Genomic DNA, 23,934 nt, shown 5'->3' with positions numbered 1-23,934 from the left:
ACCCTAACACATTTTCTGAGGTGTCCATTCAAACAAATATATTTATGAACTCCAGTGAAGCCCCAAGCCAATAAAAAATGTAGGTTCTCATCAGGGGCAGCCTGTTAATGGCCCACATTTATGGCCTGAACTGTGTAAACTTAAGTCTTTGCTTGTCAGTGGAAGCAATCAATCCTGGCTTGTTAATTAGGAAGGCTTTATGAACTGGGACTTGTCAACCTTTAACATCATTATGTGTGTTCAATAACACGCACCCGCACCCACCCCAGTTTGTATACATGCTGGGGGTTGGTGGGGGAATACAAAAGGACCCTGTCCAGCAAATGTTGTAAAAGAAACATAAGAACAGACTCCAATGGGTCAGACCAGTGACCCATTTACCTCAACTAAGTATTCCCCATCAGAGCACAGACAAAGGTGATGGGGACACGAAGATGTATAATATTGATACTGGGGTCTATTATCTATACTCATGCTTAGAGAATTAGGATACAAGCCCAAAGCCACATCTTCCCAGGTTGTTTTTAAGAAAGTTCCACAGTTACCACTATTGTTCCTAATGGCAGAATGGTGAAAGCGGTTATTTGTTTAGCTAATTTTTAGACATGGGAACAGACAAAACAGCATTAACCTATATAGAAAAAAACATTAAACCGCTTCCAATTTGGCTAACCATATTAGTCAACAGGCAACATAGGACGCAGGTGGTGCTGTGGGTTAAACCACAGAGCCTAGGACTTGCTGATCAGAAGGTCGGCGGTTCGAATCCCCATGTCGGGGTGAGCTCCCGTTACTCAGTCCCTGCTCCTGCCCACCTAGCAGTTCAAAAGCACATCAAAGTGCAAGTAGATAAATAGGTACCACTCCAGCGGGAAGGTAAATGGCGTTTCCATGCGCTGCTCTGGTTCGCCAGAATCGGCTTAGTCATGCTGGCCACATGACTCCCTCGGCCAATAAAGCAAGATGAGCGCCGCAACCTCAGAGTCATCCGTGACTGGACCTAACGGTCAGGGGTCTCTTTACCTTTAACACAGGACACCATTTCCATTCTTGGCCATGTACTTTCTAAGGGGCTTGGTATTGCCACATGGTGAATATGAAAATATTGTCTGTGACATTTGATCTTTGATGGCCCATTCACTTATGCTAATTATCATTAGGAATAAGAGAGAAATCCAATTCAGAGAAGTGTTGGCATTTGGAGCTAAAATACTCAAAGGAAGTTGAACTTAATACTGAATCCCTATTGAAAAAGCCCACAGGATGCTGGATATGATCACAGTGAGATTCTCAGTTTAGGGGAAAAATAAGAAAGCTATGTTTATTACCAGAAATGCATGCTTTGTAAGAAAGATCCTTGCTTTATCTAACTAAGGTGCCGGCAGAGATGCCTTGAGCTTAGAAGGTGAGAGATATATCTTTTATGAGATTGAAATAAAGTATTAGTTGATCACATTTTTAATGAATAAATTCATCACTCCTTTCATGTTAATCCCTTAATACTACATATAATTCTATTTTAGTAGTCTGTTTAAGGTAGAATGCAACCCAGAATAAAAAATAAAACAACATTTTAACTTTATTTACAGGCTCACGGCATAGACAAAGGAATTTTCCCCAGTGCTATAACGACATTGATACTGAGAAGTAATAATAAAAACTGGATTGAGTTCTTAAGGATGTGGAAAGATTGGTTCATCTATCCAAAAAGGATAATTTAAAACCAAGGTAAGAAGTCTGTGCATGCATGAGAGCAGAATCTCCTTGCTTGAAGCAACGAAGAGTTTGGGGGCACTATGAAGACTTTCTCCCAAACCAACTGTGCCAAATATTTATGCGTGCACACCCTGTGAAAACCAAAAAAAACCGTTCAAGTTCTTCACAACCTCCCCTCCCTGCGTCTTTCAGTAGGCCCGTTCAGTTTGCACCCTGTATCCCATGAAAATCTGTGAAAGGTTTGTACCAGTATTATTAAAAGGTAAGAACCAGCTCAAAGCTAAGCCTAGAAGCAAATAGGAAGCCAAATAAGATTGTACACAACCAGAATAATATTTTCCATCTGGTCAGTCCGTGGTAAAAAAATCTGGCAGCAGCTTTTGGATCAATTTCTTCAAGGCTGCCCATGCAAAGAACATTACAGTAATCCAGTCTAGAAGCTACTAAAGCATGAATGATCATAGCAATGTCTGTCTTTTCCAGCAGAACAGCACACATTAACTGGAGCTAGTAAAAAAAAACAACCCACCTAGTTACTGCCACAACCTGGGCACCCAAAAACCGAAATAAATAGCCCCCAAACTGTAAACCTATATTATGAGAGAGTTCAGCCCAACCTGAACTGAACACTCAAAACTAGATCACCCAAATCTCATAACCAACTGGATGAAATTCCATTTTGTTGCCCTGCACCTGGTCCCTCACTGCTATCACGACAACAGTTCAGGTTTTCAGCGGGATTTGGTGAAAATGAGAAATGGAGATGGTGACATCTCAGACCAGATCTTGATTTCACCAAGTAGTTTCGATGTTGAAAAGGACTGCAGCCTCAGACAAGAAATCTTTCCATGTTTATGTCAAGAGTTCCAGGTGTCAGAATTGGCCCCAGGAGATGAACGAAAAACAGATCAGGCTCTGAGAGACTCAGACCAGATGCTCAACAATCATATCAGATTTGGGACCAAGACCCCCTGCAGACTCTATCTGAAGAGCTCCAGGAATGACGGTGGGATGAATAAGCAGCCAGGAAGCAGACAGAGGGGGTTTCAGAGCATGTTGGAAGAAAAGGCAAAGAACCTGAAGAGGATAAACTAGGAAATAGGAAAATCTGGAAAGAAAAAGAAAAAGACAGACCTTGGTCACCTTGTTATGGTGTAATATCCTTTTCCATGAAGAGGATGAATGTGAGCAAACATGCCTATAGACTAGTTGTCTTCCCAATGGCTATTCACTATGAATTGCCTGGCACTGCTACTGTTGTCTTTTACTCAACGCTTACTTAGTGGAAATAATTTAATTTAGAGACTTCCCTACTTCTACGTACCTGCAAAGCCCTCAAGTTTACAGAAATCACTTCCTTATTTTGGGGAGCCCCATTCTCCTTATCAGTATTTGACCATCTAGGTTTGCTTATCAGTATTTGACCATCGAGGTTTGCTTTTATAGGGAGCGGGTCATTGTTTTGCTGCAATGTGGAGCACTCCTGTTCACGGTTTCAACCAGCCAGCCGTCCATGTCCTATTCCAGGATACTCCATTCCACTTCTCCTTGGTTTTCCCCTCCTCCCCCTCCCCCACTAAAGATGCTCAGCATACTGTGGCCATTGGACACATTTATTTTCACTGAGATCTTTTGGAGCTCCCCCCCCCCCCGGATTTTACTCCTAAATTTAATCGTTGCCGAGAGCCAGATGATTCCTATACATATGAATGGGCATGTTAAAAAATAACCTTTACCCCACAAACATTTCTGATAAAAGCGAAACCTGCAATAAATTGATGCAGTGTATTCTCACTTCTAACATCTCTAATTAAACTCTAAGCAGGGCATTCCACCCCACCCCACTCAGTCACATCCCTCCTGGTTTTCTTTTCCATATGACATGGATTTCTGTGGCTACTGAGCATGCTCAGTCCTCACTAGGGAGTTTTACCTCATTAAAGGTTTTTTTAATGGCATTTTGTATACTTCTAAAAATCTTTGCATTCTCCTCAAACATGCCGATTCCTTTCATTGGTGCCATTTTGGCTCCATTTCTGTCAGCACTCACCACCTGAGTTTGCTATTAAGGAGGAGAATGTTAAAAATATTTTTTGGATGACTGAAGATTAAAAAAAAACACCTCATTTAAATTTGTGAATAATTGGAGATAAAAATAATGTTGTTGCCAAAAGCCGGAATGGAATTCTTTTAGGTTTCCTGTTCTCACCCAAGCCTTAGGCTCAACCTCCCACCTTATGAAATTCAACTTTTTCAGACTGCCTTATGGAAAAATCAATATACATATACATACACATCACCTCAACAAAGGAAGTGAAGGGCATCTGAAATTATTTCCATCTAACTGGAGCTGAGTGAAAGGTAACAGCAGCAATGCCTGACTGTTTGTAGTGAAATGGCATTAATGCCTTGATTTCTTCACTGATTTGAGATACCCTCTGCTACTGAAACAGAATAACTGGGTTCAAAATTGAGCAGAGATACTCAAGGAAGAAAGGATTATAGACAGCCTATTAGACAGGATGCAGCAATCCACAGAACCAGGTTAAGATGTTCTGGGTGGGGCTGCACTCCCCCTGGAAAGAAAGAAAAAACAGGTTTGGAGTGGTGTCCTGGACCCAAGATGTTAAGGACCTTAAAAATAATAAATGAACTTATCCAAATTAATACATATCCATGTCCAAGAATGGTCATAGTTGGCGTACCAGCCATACCTGGTCAAAGGCACTGATAGGCATGAAGCCTACCTGAGCCTCCAAGAACAAAGCTGGACCCAGGTGCATCCTCAAACTCCACCTTACCCAAGAATGAGACGTTTGCAACCAGCTGAGAGTTGTTATAAACCACAGAATCCAAGACAAGCTTCTTCGGGAGGCATGGACACATGACCACCAGTTTAAGGGCAGAAGGAATTGCAAGAGTCTTATCCGCATCATCAGGCCACGTAAATTGAAATGGGAAGCATAGGAAGGCAGCGCCTTGGACACCTCAGATGGAACTGCAAAGACATGTTGTTGGACCCTCACGCCCCTCAATGGGAGCCAGCATGATTAATGGTCCAAGATGGTGGGAAGTGTATCCGGGGTGGGGTGGGGAGTACAGGTTCCCTATCCCTATCACAAGTGAGACTGAGGAAGAAGAAGAAGAGTTTGGATTTGATACCCCGCTTTATCACTACCCTAAGGAGTCTCAAAGCGGCTAACAATCCCCCACAACGAACACTGTGTGAGGTGAGTGAGGCTGAGATACTTCAGAAAAGTGTGACTAGCTCAAGGTCACCCAGCAGCTGCATGTGGAGGAGCGGGGAAGCGAACCCAGTTCACCAGATTACGAGTCCACCGCTCTTAACCACTACACCACATCGGCATATGTCGCTGGAGGAGGAACGGGATGCAAATACAGTGGTACCTCGGGTTACAGATGCTTCAGGTTACAGACTCCGCTAACCCAGAAATAGTACCTCAGGTTAATAACTTTGCTTCAGGATGAGAACAGAAATTGCACGGTGGTGGTGCGGTGGCAGCGGGAGGCCCCATTAGGTAAAGTGGTACCTTGGGTTAAGAACAGTTTCAGGTTAAGAACGGACCTCCAGAACGATTTAAGTTCTTAACCCGAGGTACCACTGTATGATAACTAGCTATGTGATAGCTAAACCAATGGGAATGGGGCAGACAGTTGTTTCGCAGGACACCTGCCTGATATTCATCTGCATATTTCCTGCAGAGATGAAAGGTGACCTGTCTTTCCCCTCTTGCCTAGTCTGTTTTATAGCAGTAACCAAGTATATCCCCCCCCCTCACCACTTAATAGGCCAGCTGATTGCTTGCCTTGCTTCCGCACTCCTGGTTGGAGACTAAAACTAGAATAGTCCTCCTCTGAAGCCACTCAATAGCTCTGCCTCCTCTCCCAGCATGGCAGTACCTCTTATCTCCAAATACCTCACATGCCAGAACTCATACAGATTATAGTCTCGGTAACATGGGTATGTGGGAGACTCTGCAATTAAAAGGGCTCCGTTGTGGGCTTGGCATACTCTCGTTAAAGAAAAAACTTTGCCATGGTTACCATCCTTCCATGAGAGCTGCTTTCTTGCCAAGCCTGCCCCCTTTTTATTATTTCTAAACAGTTACAGTACATCAAAATGGGAAATAAGTAATGAGATAATTGGAACCTGACTATTTAATATAGGCTACAAGGAAAGACAGATCCTCAAGCTGAGGCTCCAATACTTTGGCCACCTCATGAGAAGAGAAGACTCCCTGGAAAAGACCCTGATTTTGGGAAAGATGGAGGGCACAAGGAGAAGGGGATGACAGAGGAAGAGATGGTTGGACAGTGTTCTTGAAGCTACCAGTATAAGTTTGACCAAACTGCGGGAGGCAGTGAAAGACAGGAGTGCCTGGCGTGCTCTGGCCCATGGGGTCACGAAGAGTCGGACACGACTAAATGACTAAACAACAACAAAAGGAAGAAGAAGAAGGAAGCACATGTGAAAGCCAAAAGTTCCAGCAACCCTCCTCCCTGTACAGGCAGGCAGCCTCCTTCTCAAGCGCTTGCAAGTGTGGCTACTGAAAAATACACCTGATTAATGTGACCAGTCCATCAATGGAGTGAACGCTTCAAGGTGAAGGGGGTGGGGGAAGGGAGAGCCAAGGCTTCTGCAAAATTGGCTCCACTAGAGCAAGCGCTACCACATTAATGCTAGATGGATAAATTATAGCAGGACAGCTGGGCTTCAGTAAGTGATCCCCATAACCCTGCCCTTCTTTCACACATAAATGTACTTCCCCAGAGAGTTCCAGCCATTTAAAGGCTGCTCGCTGACTGAAAGGCAATTATGTCCAGAACTGGCCCATACATTTTCATGTTTACCAGGAAACCCTTAAGTCACCCAAAGGATGAGATTGCTCGTGGACGTGTTAATGGAACAGAGTGTGTTTCAAGTCTCTGACTTAAGAATGGATGCCATCTGGATCAGTAACAGCCAGCAACTTGTATCCAACATATGGACACTAAACATTGGCGCAGTAAAGTCAAAGCATTTTAGTCCGGCTTCTGCTGAGCAAAGGGGAAGCCACCAAAGCTGTGGGCTCTGCAGAAGGCATACTGCAGGCATGTGAAAATGGAACAATATGGGGTTGAGGGGCAGAGAATGCAAGTACAGATAGGATCAGGGAAAAGAAGGATCACTGGATCATGTTAAGGATCATGTTAATAAGCCCAAGAACCTTGTTAACTAAGATTCTCATTCACTCAGGATGATTAGCATGGTGAGGTGCAAAATTTACTCTGGAGCAGAGATACAATTCACAGGTGACTTGCCATGGACAGACACCCAGGTAATTGCATCAAATGGCTACAAAGCCAGTACAGTGGTACCTCAGGTTACAGACGCTTCAGGTTACAGATGCTGCAGGTTACAGACTCTGCTAACCCAGAAATATTACCTCGGTTAAAAACTTTGCTTCAGGATGAGAACAGAAATCGTGCTCCGGCGGCGCGGTGGCAGCAGGAGGCCCCATTAGCTAAAGTGGTACCTCAGGTTAAGAACAGTTTCAGGTTAAGAACAGACCTCCAGAACGAATTAAGTTCTTAACCAGAGGTACCACTGTAGCCGTCTCTGTACTGTGACCTTTGCTCTCCTTAACTTGGTGTGCAGGTTTTCTCATCACCGAAACATACCAGACTCCGTAAGCTCTGTAAGAGGTCGTTTTTCAAAGTCTGGTTATCACTTGCTTGGCTGCCATAGCACTAAATTTCTCCTCAGGCCATTTCGATCAGGGTTCCCATTTGGGCAGAGAGCCTCCGCAGATACGTTGTAGGGGCAGGAGGAGCTGTGTGGCTTCATCAGTGGCGCAAGACACAAGTCCCCACAGCCCCCCTCTACCCATGCTTCCCTCTTCAGAGGGTAATGACTGCAGAAGGCTTCTCATTTTATGGGTGACATATCAGGCCAATGTATCAACTGCTGTTGGAGTGTAGGCTTAGCTGCAGTCCAGGCTTAGCTACACCCTGGATCCTGCTCTAACCTTTTAATGTTGGGAGTGGCAGAACAGCTATGCCTGTGTGCCTTGGTTCCTCTCTGTTTTCTAGCCCCCAAGCTACTGACCCACAAAGGCCAAAAGACAGAAAGAAAGAGGAGGCTAAGGAGCATGCGTTTTGCATACAAAACATCCCAGCTGGAAAAGACTCATGTCTGAAAATCCGAAGGGTCACTGCAGCCATTGCAATCAATACCAAGCAACATGGACGGGTGGTCTGAATCTGTATAAGGGAACAAGAGCGTAGGGTGGAACTAGCTGTTAATCCTAGCATGGAAGATGCCTGAAATAATGCGGTGAAATCACAGGTGGGCAGGGAGCAGTTTGCACTTACACTGTTCCCCTGGAACATATAGCTTCTTGCCCCAAGTGAGCAAACAGGTGGCACAGCTGTATTAAAATCAATTTAGCTTTCAGAAACATTTTTCCTCCTGTATTCTAATTAAGCTGCTGCACTATTCTAAGCTCTGACTGTCAGAGACATTCCTGGGAATGGGAATTTATAGTTAAATTAAACAGCCTTGTGTTTTTCCACCTATCTTCCTATTGCCAAAACCGAAGGGGAGGGGAACGCTTGCAGAGATGTATCTTTGGTCTCCCTCCTCCTCCGCACTTTGGTTCTTCCTCCCTTACGGGAGTCATGCCGAATGACTACAATCTGAAATCACAGTGGAAATCTAATTAGGGGTGGGGAAAAATACCTTTCATCTAATAAAGTCCTCACATGTTGCAGCATATCACTCACAAGCCAGTTCCCATACTATCGCATGACTAGATAGGTATCTGAAAACAGACATCCGCCCTACTTCTCCGATAAGAGATTTGCTGCCGCAATCTTCTTCTCTTTTTTAAGGGGTTGGGTGGGGAGGACACTCCAGAGCACAGGCAGCAAACTTCTGCAAGAATTCTTCGTGATGGCTGCACAGCTCATGTTCAGTTTGCACAGGTATGACCCTTATTCAAAGGCAAATAAGCAGGTGAGACAGATGAGGAGGAGTAAAGAAAACAGGAATGAAGAAGGCTTGGAGGAAGAGGGCTGCACTGCTCTTCAGTTTGCTGAGAGATTTCTTTCCACTAACCCACACCTAGTCCTAGTCCTCTGGGTAGGAACGGAAGGGGTGGGGAAGGAAACACTGACAAACTGGCAGCCTATTAATTGTATTTTAATCAATGTGCAACTTCTGTTTGATGAAGTTAAGGAGGCGCTGGAGAAGAGAAACAGCCAACTGCACCCCAAGGCAAAGGCAAGCATGCACAGCCAATCTGACTTCAGCTATGCCGAACGCGATGAATGATTAATTGAAGCCATTGGGGCCCAGATCCTGCAGGTTGCACAACATGTCTGTGCCATGTGCAAAGCTGCCAATTAAAAAAGGGGTTATAGGGTGCTTCTTCTTTAGCCTGTGCCAGCTATCACCCAGGGATAACCCTCCTAAAGGCACTTAAGTCAAACCAATTGGAATAATCTGAAACAAATCAGATTTCAAGAAATCTCAGACCACTGTAGAATACGGAATATAAAACTAGCTGCCTTGTATTGACTTAGTCCATCTACTCCCATTAACGTGAGTTCACCAAGGTCTTTTGCCATGGAACTACTTCCTCAGTTCTTTTCACTGGGGGTTTTCAGATCCTGAACCTGCAAAGCACTGAGTTAGGCACACTTAACGACTGAAAGTGCGCATCACTTCCAGACCCACTGCTTCCTAGTAAAATATTAGTGCACAGCATGTTCATCTAAGTTTAAGATCATCATACATGGGTCATATAACCAAGTCTGAGCTTGGTCAGTTATTACCTTAACAGTGCAATCCTATCTGCATCTACTCAAAAGTACGTGTTGTTGAGTTCAACAAGAGGTTGTTCCCTGGTAAGGAATAGGACTGAAATCTACATCCTGTTTGTGCTTGTCATTTTCTTGACTTTAATGGCGTTTTATCACCCAAGCAATTATACACACTTTTTGCACTTTCTGCATTTGTAAAGCAAATTTTAAATGTATGTTTGATATAAGTAAGGATCTCAACTGTGGTGTATAACCAGGCGACCTGTCCTCAATCACGTGGAGAGGTATTTCACACACCACCTCAACTAACGTGCATAGCAGACTTGAAACAACTTGCCAACAAAAGGAATTTGGCCCTACCAAATTTTAATCTAGGTTTTGTAACAAATTCACTCACAGTTTCACTCATAAGGTACAGAAAAACTGTTTTCATGTTATAAGACATGAATACATTCCACCCTGTAATGCTACACAGTATCTCTCTTTTGGGTTTCATATGTTAACATGTGCATAATTTGGTACACACATCATGCACAGCTATGCCAGTTCTTTCTGCTGGATGGTTCCAAATTTTTTTATGGCGCCTGACCACTTGGAAGCACGCCAGTTTGTATAGCAACGCACACTCCTTGGGGAACTGAATCATCCCTAATACAGAGGCTTGTGTAGAACCAAATCTCAAATTAGCAAGTACTATATGAGGGTTGGTCAACTGTTAAGATGGTTCTGCTTTCTAGAAAGCAAATGATTCCAATATACTCTGTATTTTTTTAAAAAAACAAATGTTTTACCATCATAAGCAACTATTGACATGTATGGGACTTGACAAACTTTTGCTGTTGTACACAATTCCATGGAGCACCAACTGACTGATGGGGTGGGGGCAGGAAGAGGAAAGGAGAGGCGACATGCCAACTGGCAAATATTCAAATACCGTTTATGCCAGGAAAAGCCAAGCCTGAATTCCTAAACCAACCAATAATTTGAACCACCTAATTCAGTTCTTTATCTACCAAGTGATGTCTGCTCTAAACAGAAAACTCAGATTATGTCACAAATGTTCAAGTAATGCTTTTGCTACCAGAATCTGAGTTCCACTTCATTTAATATAATGCTGTTATATTATCATGTGCATTGATACAAAGTTAAAAACTTACAACACAAGCACACGTGACGCATTTGTTCCCTTCAGGCTGAAATTCCTCACCTTCACGGTAATGTCTACCTTCAAATGTACAACCTGGGTGGAAAAAAAGAGAAAATAAGTTTGGCTCATATCTGCATAAGATCTCTCTTGCAGTTGAGCTGCAATATAAATGCAATGTGTGAAAAGTACTAGTAGCCCAAACTGTTTGCAAATAGTAGTTTCGGATAAAATCATTATCTAAAATAACAGGAGCACGTATGGGAATTCCTCTTAATTGCCTCTTCATTTCCAAGCCTTTAGGGCACACCACATTATCATTTTAAATCTTATCTTCATAACCACAAAGGTCGAGGAACTTAATTAAAATGCATTAAGTTCATAGTAATGTGTTGTACATCTTAGGAATTCAGATTTTAACAAACATGAAAAGAAAAATTGAACTCTGTAATCCTAACTGACTGCCACAATTAGGTATTGATTATGTCATGCGGAAACCGAACACTGAAGAAGAAATCAATGTGATGCCCTAGAGATGAGGAAGTGAGGTAGAGATTGTTCATGGACAAGAATTTTTTTTATTAATGCCTGCTTTGCTTCTGCTTTCCATATAAACTATTGTTTTAACAGCAACAAGGATGGGGGAAAGTGTGGTGCCAGGAAAGGGGCAAACACAGAGATAGCCAGTGCCAGCTCCATGTTTCGTGGGGGGCTTGGGAACAATGTTCTGAGTGGACCCTTCCTTCCATGAGTGGCCTTCCCTCCTCATTGCCAGTGTCAGCTGTCTATTCAATTCTGCTCTTTCTATGAGTGCAACCCATAAAACCACCCTCAAGGCAAGAGGAGGAGGGTATGAATTGGCAGCTATGGAGGGGAGGCCTCACTGAGAACATCAATTATGGCACAACTGCATTGACGACCAGTTAGGTTTCCGGGCTCAGTTCAAAGTGCTAGTTCTGACCCACAGAGTCTTATGCAGCTCAGGACCACAACACCTCAAGGACCGCCTCTCCCCACGTGAACTGACCTGGACCCTGCAATCACCATCCATGTGACCCCTGCATGAGAGGTCCAGAGGATGGCTCCAAACTTATAGAATGTTCTCCCCAAGAAAGCTCACCTGGCCCCATCTTTATCTATATTTAAGCACGAGGCAAAGTGTTTCCTTTTTTCCTGAGGTTTTTGGCTCTTTAGAGGGTTTTCAAGCATTTGTGATCTCTTTTCAGTGAGGCAAGATCTGTTGATGTCTCTTTTATTTGTACAGATGTGAGGAGAGGGGTAGATTTTGATTCTGTTTATTGCAGTTGGTTTAGTTTTTCTATAGTCATAAAACAGTAACTGCATAAATTAGCAGCAGTCCACCACAGTGAGCCAACTGCAGGGTTGTGGGTTGTGGCAGACGCCCAACAATGCCAACCCTCGGAGCTAACTGAGGCCCTGGAAGGCTTCTCACAGGCAGTCAGAGACCACAGCCCTTAGCTAGATGGACCAGGGCTCTGGATTCTGAGCCTCGTATTCCACCTTAAAAACTGACCCACAGAACGTAATGCATTTTAGATTTGTATACCACTGTCTCTTTGAAACCTTACCTGGACATGTGGGGCAGCACATTCCTGGCTGCTTCAAAGGGTTTTTGCAATGAACAATGCAGTGAATCTCAGATTCTGTTATCACTCCTTCCTGTCAAGAGCACAACAAACCAACAATTATTTACAATCCAAAAATTAAAGTAAAGCACAGAGTACACATGGAAGGGAGGTACAGAAATAAATAACATATTATATAAGCAATCTGCACAATGGACATAGTGATAAAAAATTAATAGAATGATCAGAATCTTAAGGCATTTTTTAACATACAGAATTTAAATCAGATTTTGTACTTCACATCTCAGTAATGTAGCTACACTTAAAAATTACTTTTCTATATGACAACATTCATACATACTCATAAATAGACGAGAGGTGCTCTTTAACATCACTAAAGTGCACAGTGGCCTAGCCAACCTGAGGTGACACTTTGTCACATCAATTTATGCTGGATTTTTGCATTTTCAAAAAATAGCACTGTTGTTTGATGACAAAGGGGTAGACCTATGATCGAGATGGAAGGCATTCAATGATGTGTTTTTGTTTTTGTTTTTATTTACAAAGTTCATTTAATGTGGACCACTGGGCAAGGACTGGAATCGGGATGAGTTGCAGATCACATCTGATATTCAGAGTGTGCTCAGGGAAACCTTGCAAAAAAACAGTTGCTGTGGTTGTTGTTGTCTCCCTGTACAATGGTCCAAACTGAGATTAATCCAAAAGTAAAATAGTACTTGAGTCTGCCTAACTCCACTTGCTAGATTCAACTATGAGGTAGGAAACCAAGAAACCTTCTTGAGAGGAAAAAACGATGCCACTCTTCTCAAAAGCCTTTAAGACACAGGAAACGTTAAAATAACGCTTTGATTGCAACAGACCTGATAAAGACATTCCTCCCACCCTACTTCCTTGGAGGAAAGGGGCTTATGAAAAGAGATAAAAGGTTCTCCTCCTGTGGAATGGAAGCCTCTTATCTCTGATGCTTCTGCTGATAGGGGTCTAGTAAATGATCACTTCCTGCACTCCTTGCTCCAGAAGTCAAAATCCTAGTAAATAAAATGACAGGATGACAGGATCTCTGTGCACAGGTTGCTCTTTTCTGATGGCTCTATCTGCATTCCTAAGCACAGAGAAAGGGAGGTACTTTTTAAAAACAAATTCCAAATCTGAGTGCTTTAAATGGAAGCAGAATGACCCATTTCTGCATTTGGGCCCTGAAAATGACAAGTATACTCAGGCAAGAACTACACACCCCAAGAGCAACCTTGCATTTCATGTAAACCACAAGTGTGCATTTAATTCCTCCCTCTCCCCATAGAATGCCTGGGACAACTTATTCATATCCCGATGTCACGGTGTTGCGGGTTTTCTTGTCCACAAGTGGCAGCCTATGATTACATGGGGAGACAGGGAAAGGCCCAACTCAGTGCGATCAGGATATGGGCATGTTACCACAGGCATGGCAGACAGGGGATGAAATGCACAGTTGTCTTTTGTGGCCACGGCCACACATCTCATGTGACATGAGCTCCTGACCTCAAGATCTAGCCCCCTGTTAAAAAAAGGTTTAAAAATGGATATTTGATATCTTGTTCTCCAATATAAAAATTCTCAGAGCGGCTCCCAGTATGAAATCAAATCAACAACAACAGAGTTAAACACATTTTTTAACCAAACAAAAGAGCAGGAACATGGCCAGAAAAAGGCAGAGTTTAAAATTAAAGAAATAAAAGGCCTGGGAGAATAAAAAGGGTGAGGGCTCAACCCTTCTTCAGTTGACGAAACAGGAGATTCAGTGCTTGTCCCTGGTGAAAGGGAGCCCAAGGAACCACCACAGAAAAGGTATATATCCCCAGTCGCCATTTTCCGATAGTAGTGGAACTTAATGCATGGGCAGGCTCACATGAAAGAATGCAGTCCCTGAGTCCAAACCTGCTCCGCATACAGTGCGTTCCTGTAATGAAAGCAGGATGCTGCCTGAGCATGGATAGCCACACAACTCATTCACACACATTCTCTATCCAGAAGCAGTCACAGCTGGCACACTAGCCTTAGCTGGAGAAGCATGCTTCATGCCACAATGGCACTTGGACCTCCAAAGACAAGACCAGTTCCAAGAAGACACGTCTCCCTCCAGACTGCAAAACTGATCCTTTAGGGCAAATGCAACCCCACCTAGAACAGGCTGAACGACCCACCATCCAGGACAGACACGCAACCCCACCCTCTGCCTTGTCCAGACTGAGCTGCAGTTTGTTGGCCTCCGATACGCACTTTGGATCCTACCTAAATCTAATGAAGCCTGGGAGCCTGGCATGCATTTCACTGTTCTGTATCCACCAAATGTACACTCAAACAAAGCCCAAGTACTAAAGATATACTGTTTGGCTTCTGCTACACACGACATAGAAGGAATTTGGGACAAGTAACATTTATACATACCATGTTACAATTTGGGGGTAGAGAAGCCTAAGGCTAGTTTCATATTTAATATAAACATTTCAGACTTTCAGAACCCCACTCCTTTAACATCTTGAATCCATTGCTCTGTCTAAAAGTGCTTTCACAGAAGGCCCTGAATCTTTCCTTGGGGAGATCTTCATTTTCTTGCTATTTTCATAGGCAAATGTCCGAGCAATCGACTATATACAGCAATGCCCATATACCAATGGTGCCTTCCATTCTTTACTTACCTCCAGAGTCTTCATTTAATTCCCAACCCATGATAATTTCACTTTATGAATCAACACAATCTTTCCCTTTCTTGAGACTTAGATTTTTTAAATTGAGATTTAAAAAACAAAATCATTGAGTTCTATTCCTTACCTGACACTGATTCATGATACATAGTTTGTCTGAGACCTGCCATGACTGTGAGCTGTTATATGATTTTCCTTCAAAACTGCAACCTAGAAGGAAAATGAAAAATTAAATGAGTAGAGCAGTTCTTTTTATTTTACTAATCCACACCCACCCACTAAAAACCACCACATTCCTTCTAATTTGTCTAATTTCTACAGTTCTGGAGGTATAGCATTCCACGGAAATTCTGTTATCGGAGGCACAATTTGCATTCTACAAAAATGTTACCACTTACAAAATAAAGCAAGTTTCTCATCGTCATGGTTCAGAAAATACAACTGAAAACATGCAGGCTGGCTGATATCTAACCCTAACACAAAGACAGAGAAAAAGAAAGAGGTGTGAGCCAATGGTGGTTTGGATGAGCTATAGTAATTACCTCTTTTTAGGTATTGGATAACGAGGAGACTAAAGGGGGAAGTGGAGTAGTATTTTTGTAACGTGCCATTACTAAAATAAAAGGCATTGCCCATGAAAACAGCAAGAACGTTCTTGTGCATTTTTCCAAGCCTCGTATTGTGTCTCTCGGTCGTGTTCTCTGTTCAAGAGAGTTGCAATCGCAGAGAAGTACTGTCTTAAACCGCTTAATGCAGGACTCTTCAGAAAACCGCCTGAATGGTAAATGTCTTCCACTTTGGCAAGTTTATTCAGCCAGGTAGAATTCCACCTGCTACATGACTGAGCACAGAGCATATTTGGCACGGAAAGTAGCAATTACTGAATTCCTCACATTCAGAGATATCTGCGAAGGCCTTGCTTTCCATCCTGCTCATTACACCATAATCAAGCATTAAGACCATTCATACTATTTATCTTCCAGATGGAGAAGAAACCTTCTGGATTAAATCAAAGGGGAGGAGGAAACACGGGCTTCATTCCAACGTACTCCTAAAGCTCAGCACAGAAGGCCAAACCACTTTCATTTCAAGTGCACTTTGTCAATTTGTACCGGCTATGCGTTTACTTCTAACCTTCAGACTACTGCATTGTACTTTATTAAGGAAAAAGAAGAAGCATGAAGTTCAAACATTTCTTTTGTTTTTAGTGAGACAGTAAATTCACATTAATTCATTTCATTTATTTTATTTATGATATGTGTGTAAAGGTAAAGGGTAAAGGGACCCCTGACCATTCGGTCAAGTCGTGGTCGACTCTGGGGTTGCGGCGCTCATCTCGCTTTATTGGCCGAGGGAGCCGGCGTACAGCTTCTGGGTCATGTGGCCAGCAGGACTAAGCCGCTTCTGGCGAACCAGAGCAGCGCACGGAAATGCCGTTTACCTCCCCGCCGGAGCGGTACCTATTTATCTACTTGCACTTTGACGTGCTTTCGAACTGCTAGGTTGGCAGGAGCAGGGACCGAGCAACGGGAGCTCACCCCGTCACGGGGATTCGAACTGCCGACCTTCTGATCGGCAAGTCCTAGGCTCTGTGGTTTAACCCACAGTGCCACCCACATCCCTATGATATGTGTGTATGCCACCTCAATACATAAAGTTCTCTGAACAGCTTACACTTGGGCATTTTAAAAAACACCATTGATTCTTTTAAAAAAAAAATCAGATTCCATAGGGAGAAACATTTTCCTGCCTCGTATTGCCACCTCCTTTCATCATTAAAAAAAGGAGAGTCCAGCAACTTCTGAGGAAGTCCATTCAACAATCCTTACTATCAGAAAGTAAAGGCCAGGGCTCCTATATAAGCGTCTTCCAAAGGCAACTATTATTACATTTTAGCACAGATGTCTCTAAATAATGATACTGAAGAAACAGTGAAAGATGCCCATTACTCCTTGTAGTGTGGAATCTGCCATGTTTCTAATATTGCAATATAAATGAATGAGACTTGCCCACTTTGGCCTATGAAACACATTGATGCACCAGGTTGCTACATAAGCTGCTCACTCTTTCCCTAAAGACTTCATTCAAAACAGTCGTTTCAAAACTAAGAATTCGCCAGGCATTTTTGCTTATTTTAAGTTAGCAGGAATTTTATAAGCAGGTCGTTTCCTATACTCCCAAGAGGGAAAAATTATGGTAACATACTGTATATTGGCCCCATAATCCCCTTTTCCTATGGTGGATTTTTCTAATTCTTTTTCTTTTACTCCTTACTCCTTTTTTAAAGTTTCTCTTGGCATGAAAAATAAACATCAGGAGGGAGAAAAACATTCAAGGACATGTTATATTTAATTCTTGATAAATTGTTCCTCAGAGGAAAGTCCAGACAAACTAGTGCAGAAATATAAAAACAGCCCAACAATGCCCCTTAAAAAAAAGCATCTGTATTTCATAAACATTAATATGTAGACCATGTTAAAAGAGCTGCAAATTCTATACACGGAGGATAGTACAGTGATACCTCAGGTTATAGACGCTTCAGGTTACAGACTCCACTAACCCAGAAATAGTACCTCGGGTTAAGAACTTTGCTTCAGGATGAGAACAGAAATCGTGCTCTGGTTGCGCAGCAGCAGCGGGAGGCCCCATTAGCTAAAGTGGTACCTCAGGTTAAGAACAGTTTCAGGTTAAGAACAGACCTCCAGAACAAATTAAGTTCTTAACCCGAGGTACCACTGTAAATGCATTGTTGCATATTTTTGTAACATATTAAAATCAAAGGCACTGCCTGGCCAAGCCCCAAAATGTTCTTAAATTATTTTACTGATGCAAAACTTGTAATAACCTAACATTAATAGGACTAGCACAGACATAACCCTTAACAGACTGCAAGGAGATTACCCCCAACCTCCCACCGTACTGTTTAACATGTTCATCATAATGTCCGCATTGATATTAACTAAGATTCCCACATAAACCAACCAGAATTTGAAGCTGGTTACAAATTGCAGGGTAGCGGTCCTCTGTGGCCAGCACTGGAAAATCATGGTTAAGGACGGATCATGAAGAAATCTTTACATTTCAGCATTGGTCAAGAGGAAGCTGCACACATTAAGGCTGCGGTCTGTGTTGCAGTCCAGCAATATCTGGAGGACCAGAGATCTCCCATCCCTGACCTGTGCAAAAGCGCAGGATAGAAGTGTGTGTGTATGTGTGTTTCTATACTCAGCCAAACTGGGAGCACAGGAGCACTGCAATATTTGCACTACCGGAACAAAAACTGGACTCCCTAGACATTTGCTTTGTGAGTTAAGTCTGTGAGTGAATGCCTCACCATTCAAGGACTGCTTACTAGCACCATGCTGAAGCAGCCTTAAAGTTCCATGCCGGACGAAAACTTTAGTGAAAGGGGAAGTAGATACTGCTGTGCTGCTTCCTCTATAAAAAAGCAAACTTCTGATTTTTAAAAATTTTTTTTAAGGAACAACATGATTTATTAACTTGTAAAGATAAAAGCAACTGTGCTCAAGGAATAATCTTTCAAGTTGGCTTCTCTGATTATCTCAGCTAGCAATCTAGTACTAGTCTCAGTTAGTTCTCAAAGCTGGGAGATGGGGGTGCGGAGAATTGGGGTACAAGGTGCTTTAAAAGCCCCCCTCCATCTTTTAGATGGAGTTGGCATATATTGAGGTTGCATGTCTTAATACGCTACCCCTCCCATGGCACTTGGAATTGGTACTCAAGCATGCTCATTGGAGGGGGGAAAATAGGTATATTTCAACTGTGCATGCATTGAATGGATGGTAAATCACCACCAGCAGCAAAAAACCAACAACAATATATGTGCATGACAGAAATAGAGAACTAATGGCATTTGAAAAGAAGGAGGAGTACACGGCTATGCAGAACTGTGGAAAGTTACCCAAACTTCTTATAGACGAGATACACATTGTTATGTACTGAAGTTCTCACCCTGGGCCAGCAGGGGGATACTGTAGATAGTTATGCAAATAAGGGATCGAAAGTGACATTCAGTGATTGGATAGTTTTAGAAAGTTGATACAGTTACGTGGTACTGGAGCTCTATATAAGCAGGCTGACTGAACCCTTCAGTTCAGTTCTGTCCTGGCCTGTGAATAAACAAGAGCTGTTTGAAGAATCGCTGTGTCGTCTGATATGTTCACCCACGACTTAACACACCTCTTTCTGAATTAAAGTTAAATGCCAGCTTCTCTTACAGCAGTTAACTATTAAAAGAGGAAGATTCACCTGCCCTTACCAGAACCCACCTCCTGCGTTGCCACATGACCTGCTCATTCTGCTCACTTGCTCTCACTAAAGCAGTGACTGAATACTGGTGTAAGCCACACCTGCAGGACAATATGTGTATGCATAAAGTATTTATGGGTATGTTCACATTCTTCTTCTTTTATTCTTTGGCGATCACTCGTAGCCGAGTAAGATGGTCTTCCATGAACACGGTCTTAACAATGAGTCCGTGACTGTGGAGGCCAATTCTGGATCCACACGTCCTTCTATAGTTGGGGACATAGGTTTCCGGGCGGGAGTTGTTCACATTACAGCTTATACAGCATCCAGTGTGTTCCCACTGCTAATTTTTGGCATTGTGTTCCCATGGCATTAGTCACAATCCATATCGATCCTGCAGTTTCTTGACAAAAAACTGCTGTTGGATGCGGGGGTTTTTCTCAAACCAGCTTTGATCTGATCATAGACAACTGGAAGCAGAATAAGTCGTAATGTGAACATAGACTAACAGTCATCAGCAGGTGCAGGTGAGAACGCAAATGCAGATGACAGTTTAATGAGTAGGCATTCCATGGGGAATGCCAAAGAGGGGGCCCAATAAATTCATGTGCATCCAGTGAAAACATCACTGCCCTCTCTCTGATGCAAACAGTTCTGTGCAAATGTGGCTTGAAATGCAGAAAGGCAATGTGAATTTACCCTAACTTTCACCATGTAGAGAAAGTGTGTCTTTAGAAATTATAAAATTCCATTCAAAGGCAAATGTCACATTAATCAAAACTTAGGAGTTGTTGTTTTTTAGGGGCATGCCACAGACATTGTGAAGGTATATTCGCACAATAAGCATGCTGATTTTATATCAGTTTAAAGGTAAAGGTAAAGGGACCCCTGACCATTAGGTCCAGTTGTGGCCGACTCTGGAGTTGCGGCGCTCATCTCGCTTTATTGGCCAAGGGAGCCGGCGTACAGCTTCCGGGTCATGTGGCCAGCATGACTAAGCCGCTTCTGGCAAAACCAGAGCAGCACACGGAAACACCGTTTACCTCCCCGCCGGAGCGGTCCCTATTTATCTACTTGCACTTTGACGTGCTTTTGAACTGCTAGGCTGGCAGGAGCAGGGACCAAGCAAAGGGAGCTCACTCCATCATGGGGATTCGAACCGCCGACCTTCTGATCAGCAAGTCCTAGGCTCTGTGGTTTAACCCACAGCGCCACCCGCGTCCCTTTTATATCAGTTTAGCTGTTGCTAAAGAATCCTGGAGATTGTAGTTTAGTGAATTTGCCAACACTCCCCTGTGGGAAGTCCCTGGGCCACCTCTGGGAAGAGAAACAACTAGTAAAATGCTATCGCGCAGTGAGTGAAAGGAAATGGTTGTGATCCTAAACTATCACTTGACACCATGGTGGTTGCCCTTGGACAAAGACTAGGCATTCTTATCTGTGGTGATCCTGCCAAAGAAGGCATTGGATTAGATAACCAGAGACCACTTCCAAAGTCATCCTTCTACAGATCTAGGGTGTGATCTTTGCCCTGCACTCATATTGACATCAATGGGAGGTGTGCATTGGGAACAAGAACAGAGTATGGCTCACAGTTATCATAAACGTACCTTATCCATCTCCAATCCACTAATAACAAACACTTATTCAGAAAGCAAATACATATTGTTATAGATGGAGACAGACCCAAATTAAAATGACATATCTCCGTCCAACTAAATAAGGAAAGACTGCCAAATCCATTTCTATAACAATCCGTGATCTCATATGTTTTGATTAAATATATTGAATAAATGAGAGAAGGGAAAAGGCATGTTTTGCCCTACTGCTACAACTGTAGGAGAAACGAGGCAAAAATTCATGATTTAACTCTTTCTATAGAATTACATAAAGGTCTGCACAAATATTGTTTTCCTGTTAGGAAAGCAATTCAATACTAAGGGCTTAGTTAGTTGCACTCAGTTCCTGCTGAAACCTTTGGGACTTAATATCAGTCATTACTGTACTAACTTTTCACATTGATTTCAATGGGGCCTAACAGCAGTTTAGTCTGGATCCAACCCCATGAGGCCCGTATTTCTAAAAAGGAGGTCTGGTATGACCTATGACTCCCTGGAAATCATGTGCCGCAACTAGAAGCCTTTTCCAGACATCTCAATCTGTCTGGGCTGGTTGTGGTTGCTCCACCACCAAGAACATTTCACTCTCCACATGCTTAAGCAACTCTTTCAGAATGGTTACTTCACATACTCTTGCACAAGGGATAAGCCTTGTATTGAAAACAGGTTTCAGGGGTAATCTTGGTTAAGTGAGTCCTTGCTACAATACAGTATGACAACAGAATGCATTGCCTAATGGGCGTCTGTGCATCTACCCATGTTTTCAAAGTCATGCTAAAGAAGGTATTCAAAGAGGAATCTAAAGAAGACCAGGTGATGTCTAAGGCCACTAACAAAGCTGCAACTTTTGCTTTCGCCAGCCATAGTGACAAAATCTACAGATATGTCAAATCCCTTCTACTGACAATAGCACTGTCTGTAGTTCAGCATCTAGAACATAGCTGATTTAGATTATTTTGTAAAAGTAGCTGTCTTCCTTAGTGACTGGCTGGATGAACGACTACTTACACAAAGCCTGCCACACTGTAATTGCTCTAGGTATGTGAGGTGCTCCAAAACCACATGAATTCCTCTGTCTTGTAGCTAAATTCCCTTCCCAGCCTTGATACTCTGGCTGTAATTATGAGACATCCTTGGCAGTTTTAATCAGTTACCCCAAAGGCAAAGAATGAAACCAAAGAATGAAATCTAACCCTAGACCAGGGGTGGCTAATCTAAGGCTCTCCAGATGTTGCTTACTACAATTCCCAGCGGCCTCAGTCAGTGTGCCCAATGACCAAGGATGGTGGGAGTTGTTGTTCAGCAACATCCAGAAGGCCACCCCTCTTGTAAACACGCGACTACACTGAAGAATGGGAACAGATAGCTACATGTTTCTGGATGGAAACACCCAGAACTGGCAGAATCCATAATATAATTGAGTCACTGATGGATTATACCAACCTCTTTTGGGTTGCATAATACAAGCAAGATATAAATGCTTTCAATAAAAAAAGGAGATATATAGTAAGTTGAACGTATGAAGCATCTGATTAGCAGGACATAATTTCAATGCGGTGTGATGCTTAGGGCCCAATTAATAAACGGGAGCAACCAATACCCAGAGATATTAAAGGTACATGAATACAGACTATATTAACAGCCAGGGTGAGACCCATTAGTAAATTTTAAATGTATGCAATTTCAGTTTACATATTTCTTAAAAGGTGCTGCTGCAAACTGTAGGTTTGATTGTTTGTTTTAAAGCCAGCATTTTATATAAATTGGTGGATTCAGGTTGGTCTAGCAGGGCACACACTCAGAAAAACAAGGCTGCGTGCCAGAAAAAGTGCATAAACATATCAGCCATCAAATGCTTTTATTCATCAAGGAAAAATACACATCCATATCCACCACATCTGTTTTGTCAGAATTATAGCATATTCTGTTTTCTTTCTCTTGTGTTTCCCCCCTGTATATTGATATTATGTTTGTGTTGGTTGTGGGGTTCAGAGCTCCCCATCAACATACCCCCCTTTAAGTTACTCCATGCATGTCAGGAGCACTTGTCAGAAAACTTTTTGTTGTTTTTCTATTTAAAACAGATTTATTCTACATTACTCTCACTGCTTTTCTATTTAAAACGTGCCTTTTTGTTTTAAATGCAATCCTTCAAATACACAGTGAAAAATGTTCAGTGAATCATTCACATCTCTGGAAATCTTACCTAGCGCTTTTAAAAGTTGTAGTGATTCATTAGAACTTTCAAAGATAATTTAATTGATTGGCCAACAAAATGAACTGTTTCTGTATCTTATCGCTTTATTATGGTCAATGACCAGTAATTGTTATTACAGAAGCATCAAACCTATTGATAAAATGAGGAAGGTCTCACTAAGCCATAGTTTGGCTTACCAATGTTGTAAGAACCAGCTCAAAGAGACAATGCATGCTGCAATAACACCAGCAACAGTAATGCCACCAATAATAGACAGGTGTGGACTGAGGGCATGGTTGGCACCACTTTAACAATTAGTGGGAAGGTATTGATTTATCATTTTCATGCCTCCTGTTAGTTAAAAGGCAGGTAAAGGAACAAACTCGTTTGCAGTGGTTGTGCCACAGTGCACAGCAAGGTTGGGGCTGCGGCGCACCCTGATCTCCATCCAGTCCAATTTCTGCAGCGTACCAGGAAGGAGAGGAGAAGGGGTATGGTGGCAAGGAGCACCGGATTGGCTTTGCCAGCAGGTTTGCACCATGCTGACCTTGCCGCTGCTGCTGCGTCACCACCAATCCTTGCCACCCTGGTGCAGAGTTTTAAGAAACTAAAAAATAAAGTGCGAGACTGGCTTCACTATTATCAGATAATGGAGGCATATAATTTGGACAAGAAAATTGGCTTCCAGGTGGAAAAATCAAAATTAGAAACAGAACTGTTAGAACCCAAAACTAAGATTTTGTCAAAGATGTATAACTTGCTGTTGAAATGGAATACTCAGGATGAAACGGTGAAATCTGCTATGATTAAATGGGCACAAGATTTTGGACATAACATTATGTTTGCTGACTGGGAACAGTTGTGGACCACAGGT

The 23,934-nt window shown here is 42.6% G+C and overlaps 1 protein-coding gene across 1 annotated transcript in view; it reads right to left on the bottom strand.

Moving 5' to 3' along the window:
- BMPER (BMP binding endothelial regulator) overlaps nt 1–23,934 on the bottom strand; it is a 177,280-nt gene that overhangs the window by 113,719 nt on the left and 39,627 nt on the right. Inside the window, exons 4-6 of the mRNA XM_080975869.1 lie at nt 15,103–15,185; nt 12,277–12,367; nt 10,701–10,783 (exon numbers count right to left, since the gene is read on the bottom strand). Of these exons, the coding sequence (XP_080831995.1) occupies nt 10,701–10,783; nt 12,277–12,367; nt 15,103–15,185 (257 nt within the window). The remainder of the gene's footprint in view (nt 1–10,700; nt 10,784–12,276; nt 12,368–15,102; nt 15,186–23,934) is intronic.

This window comes from Podarcis pityusensis (assembly GCF_964106645.2).
Source record: "Podarcis pityusensis genome assembly, chromosome: 12".
NCBI classification, from domain to species: domain Eukaryota; kingdom Metazoa; phylum Chordata; class Lepidosauria; order Squamata; family Lacertidae; genus Podarcis; species Podarcis pityusensis.
The sequence above is the reverse complement of the archived record's forward strand: the minus strand, read 5'-3'. Positions and strand labels throughout refer to the sequence as shown.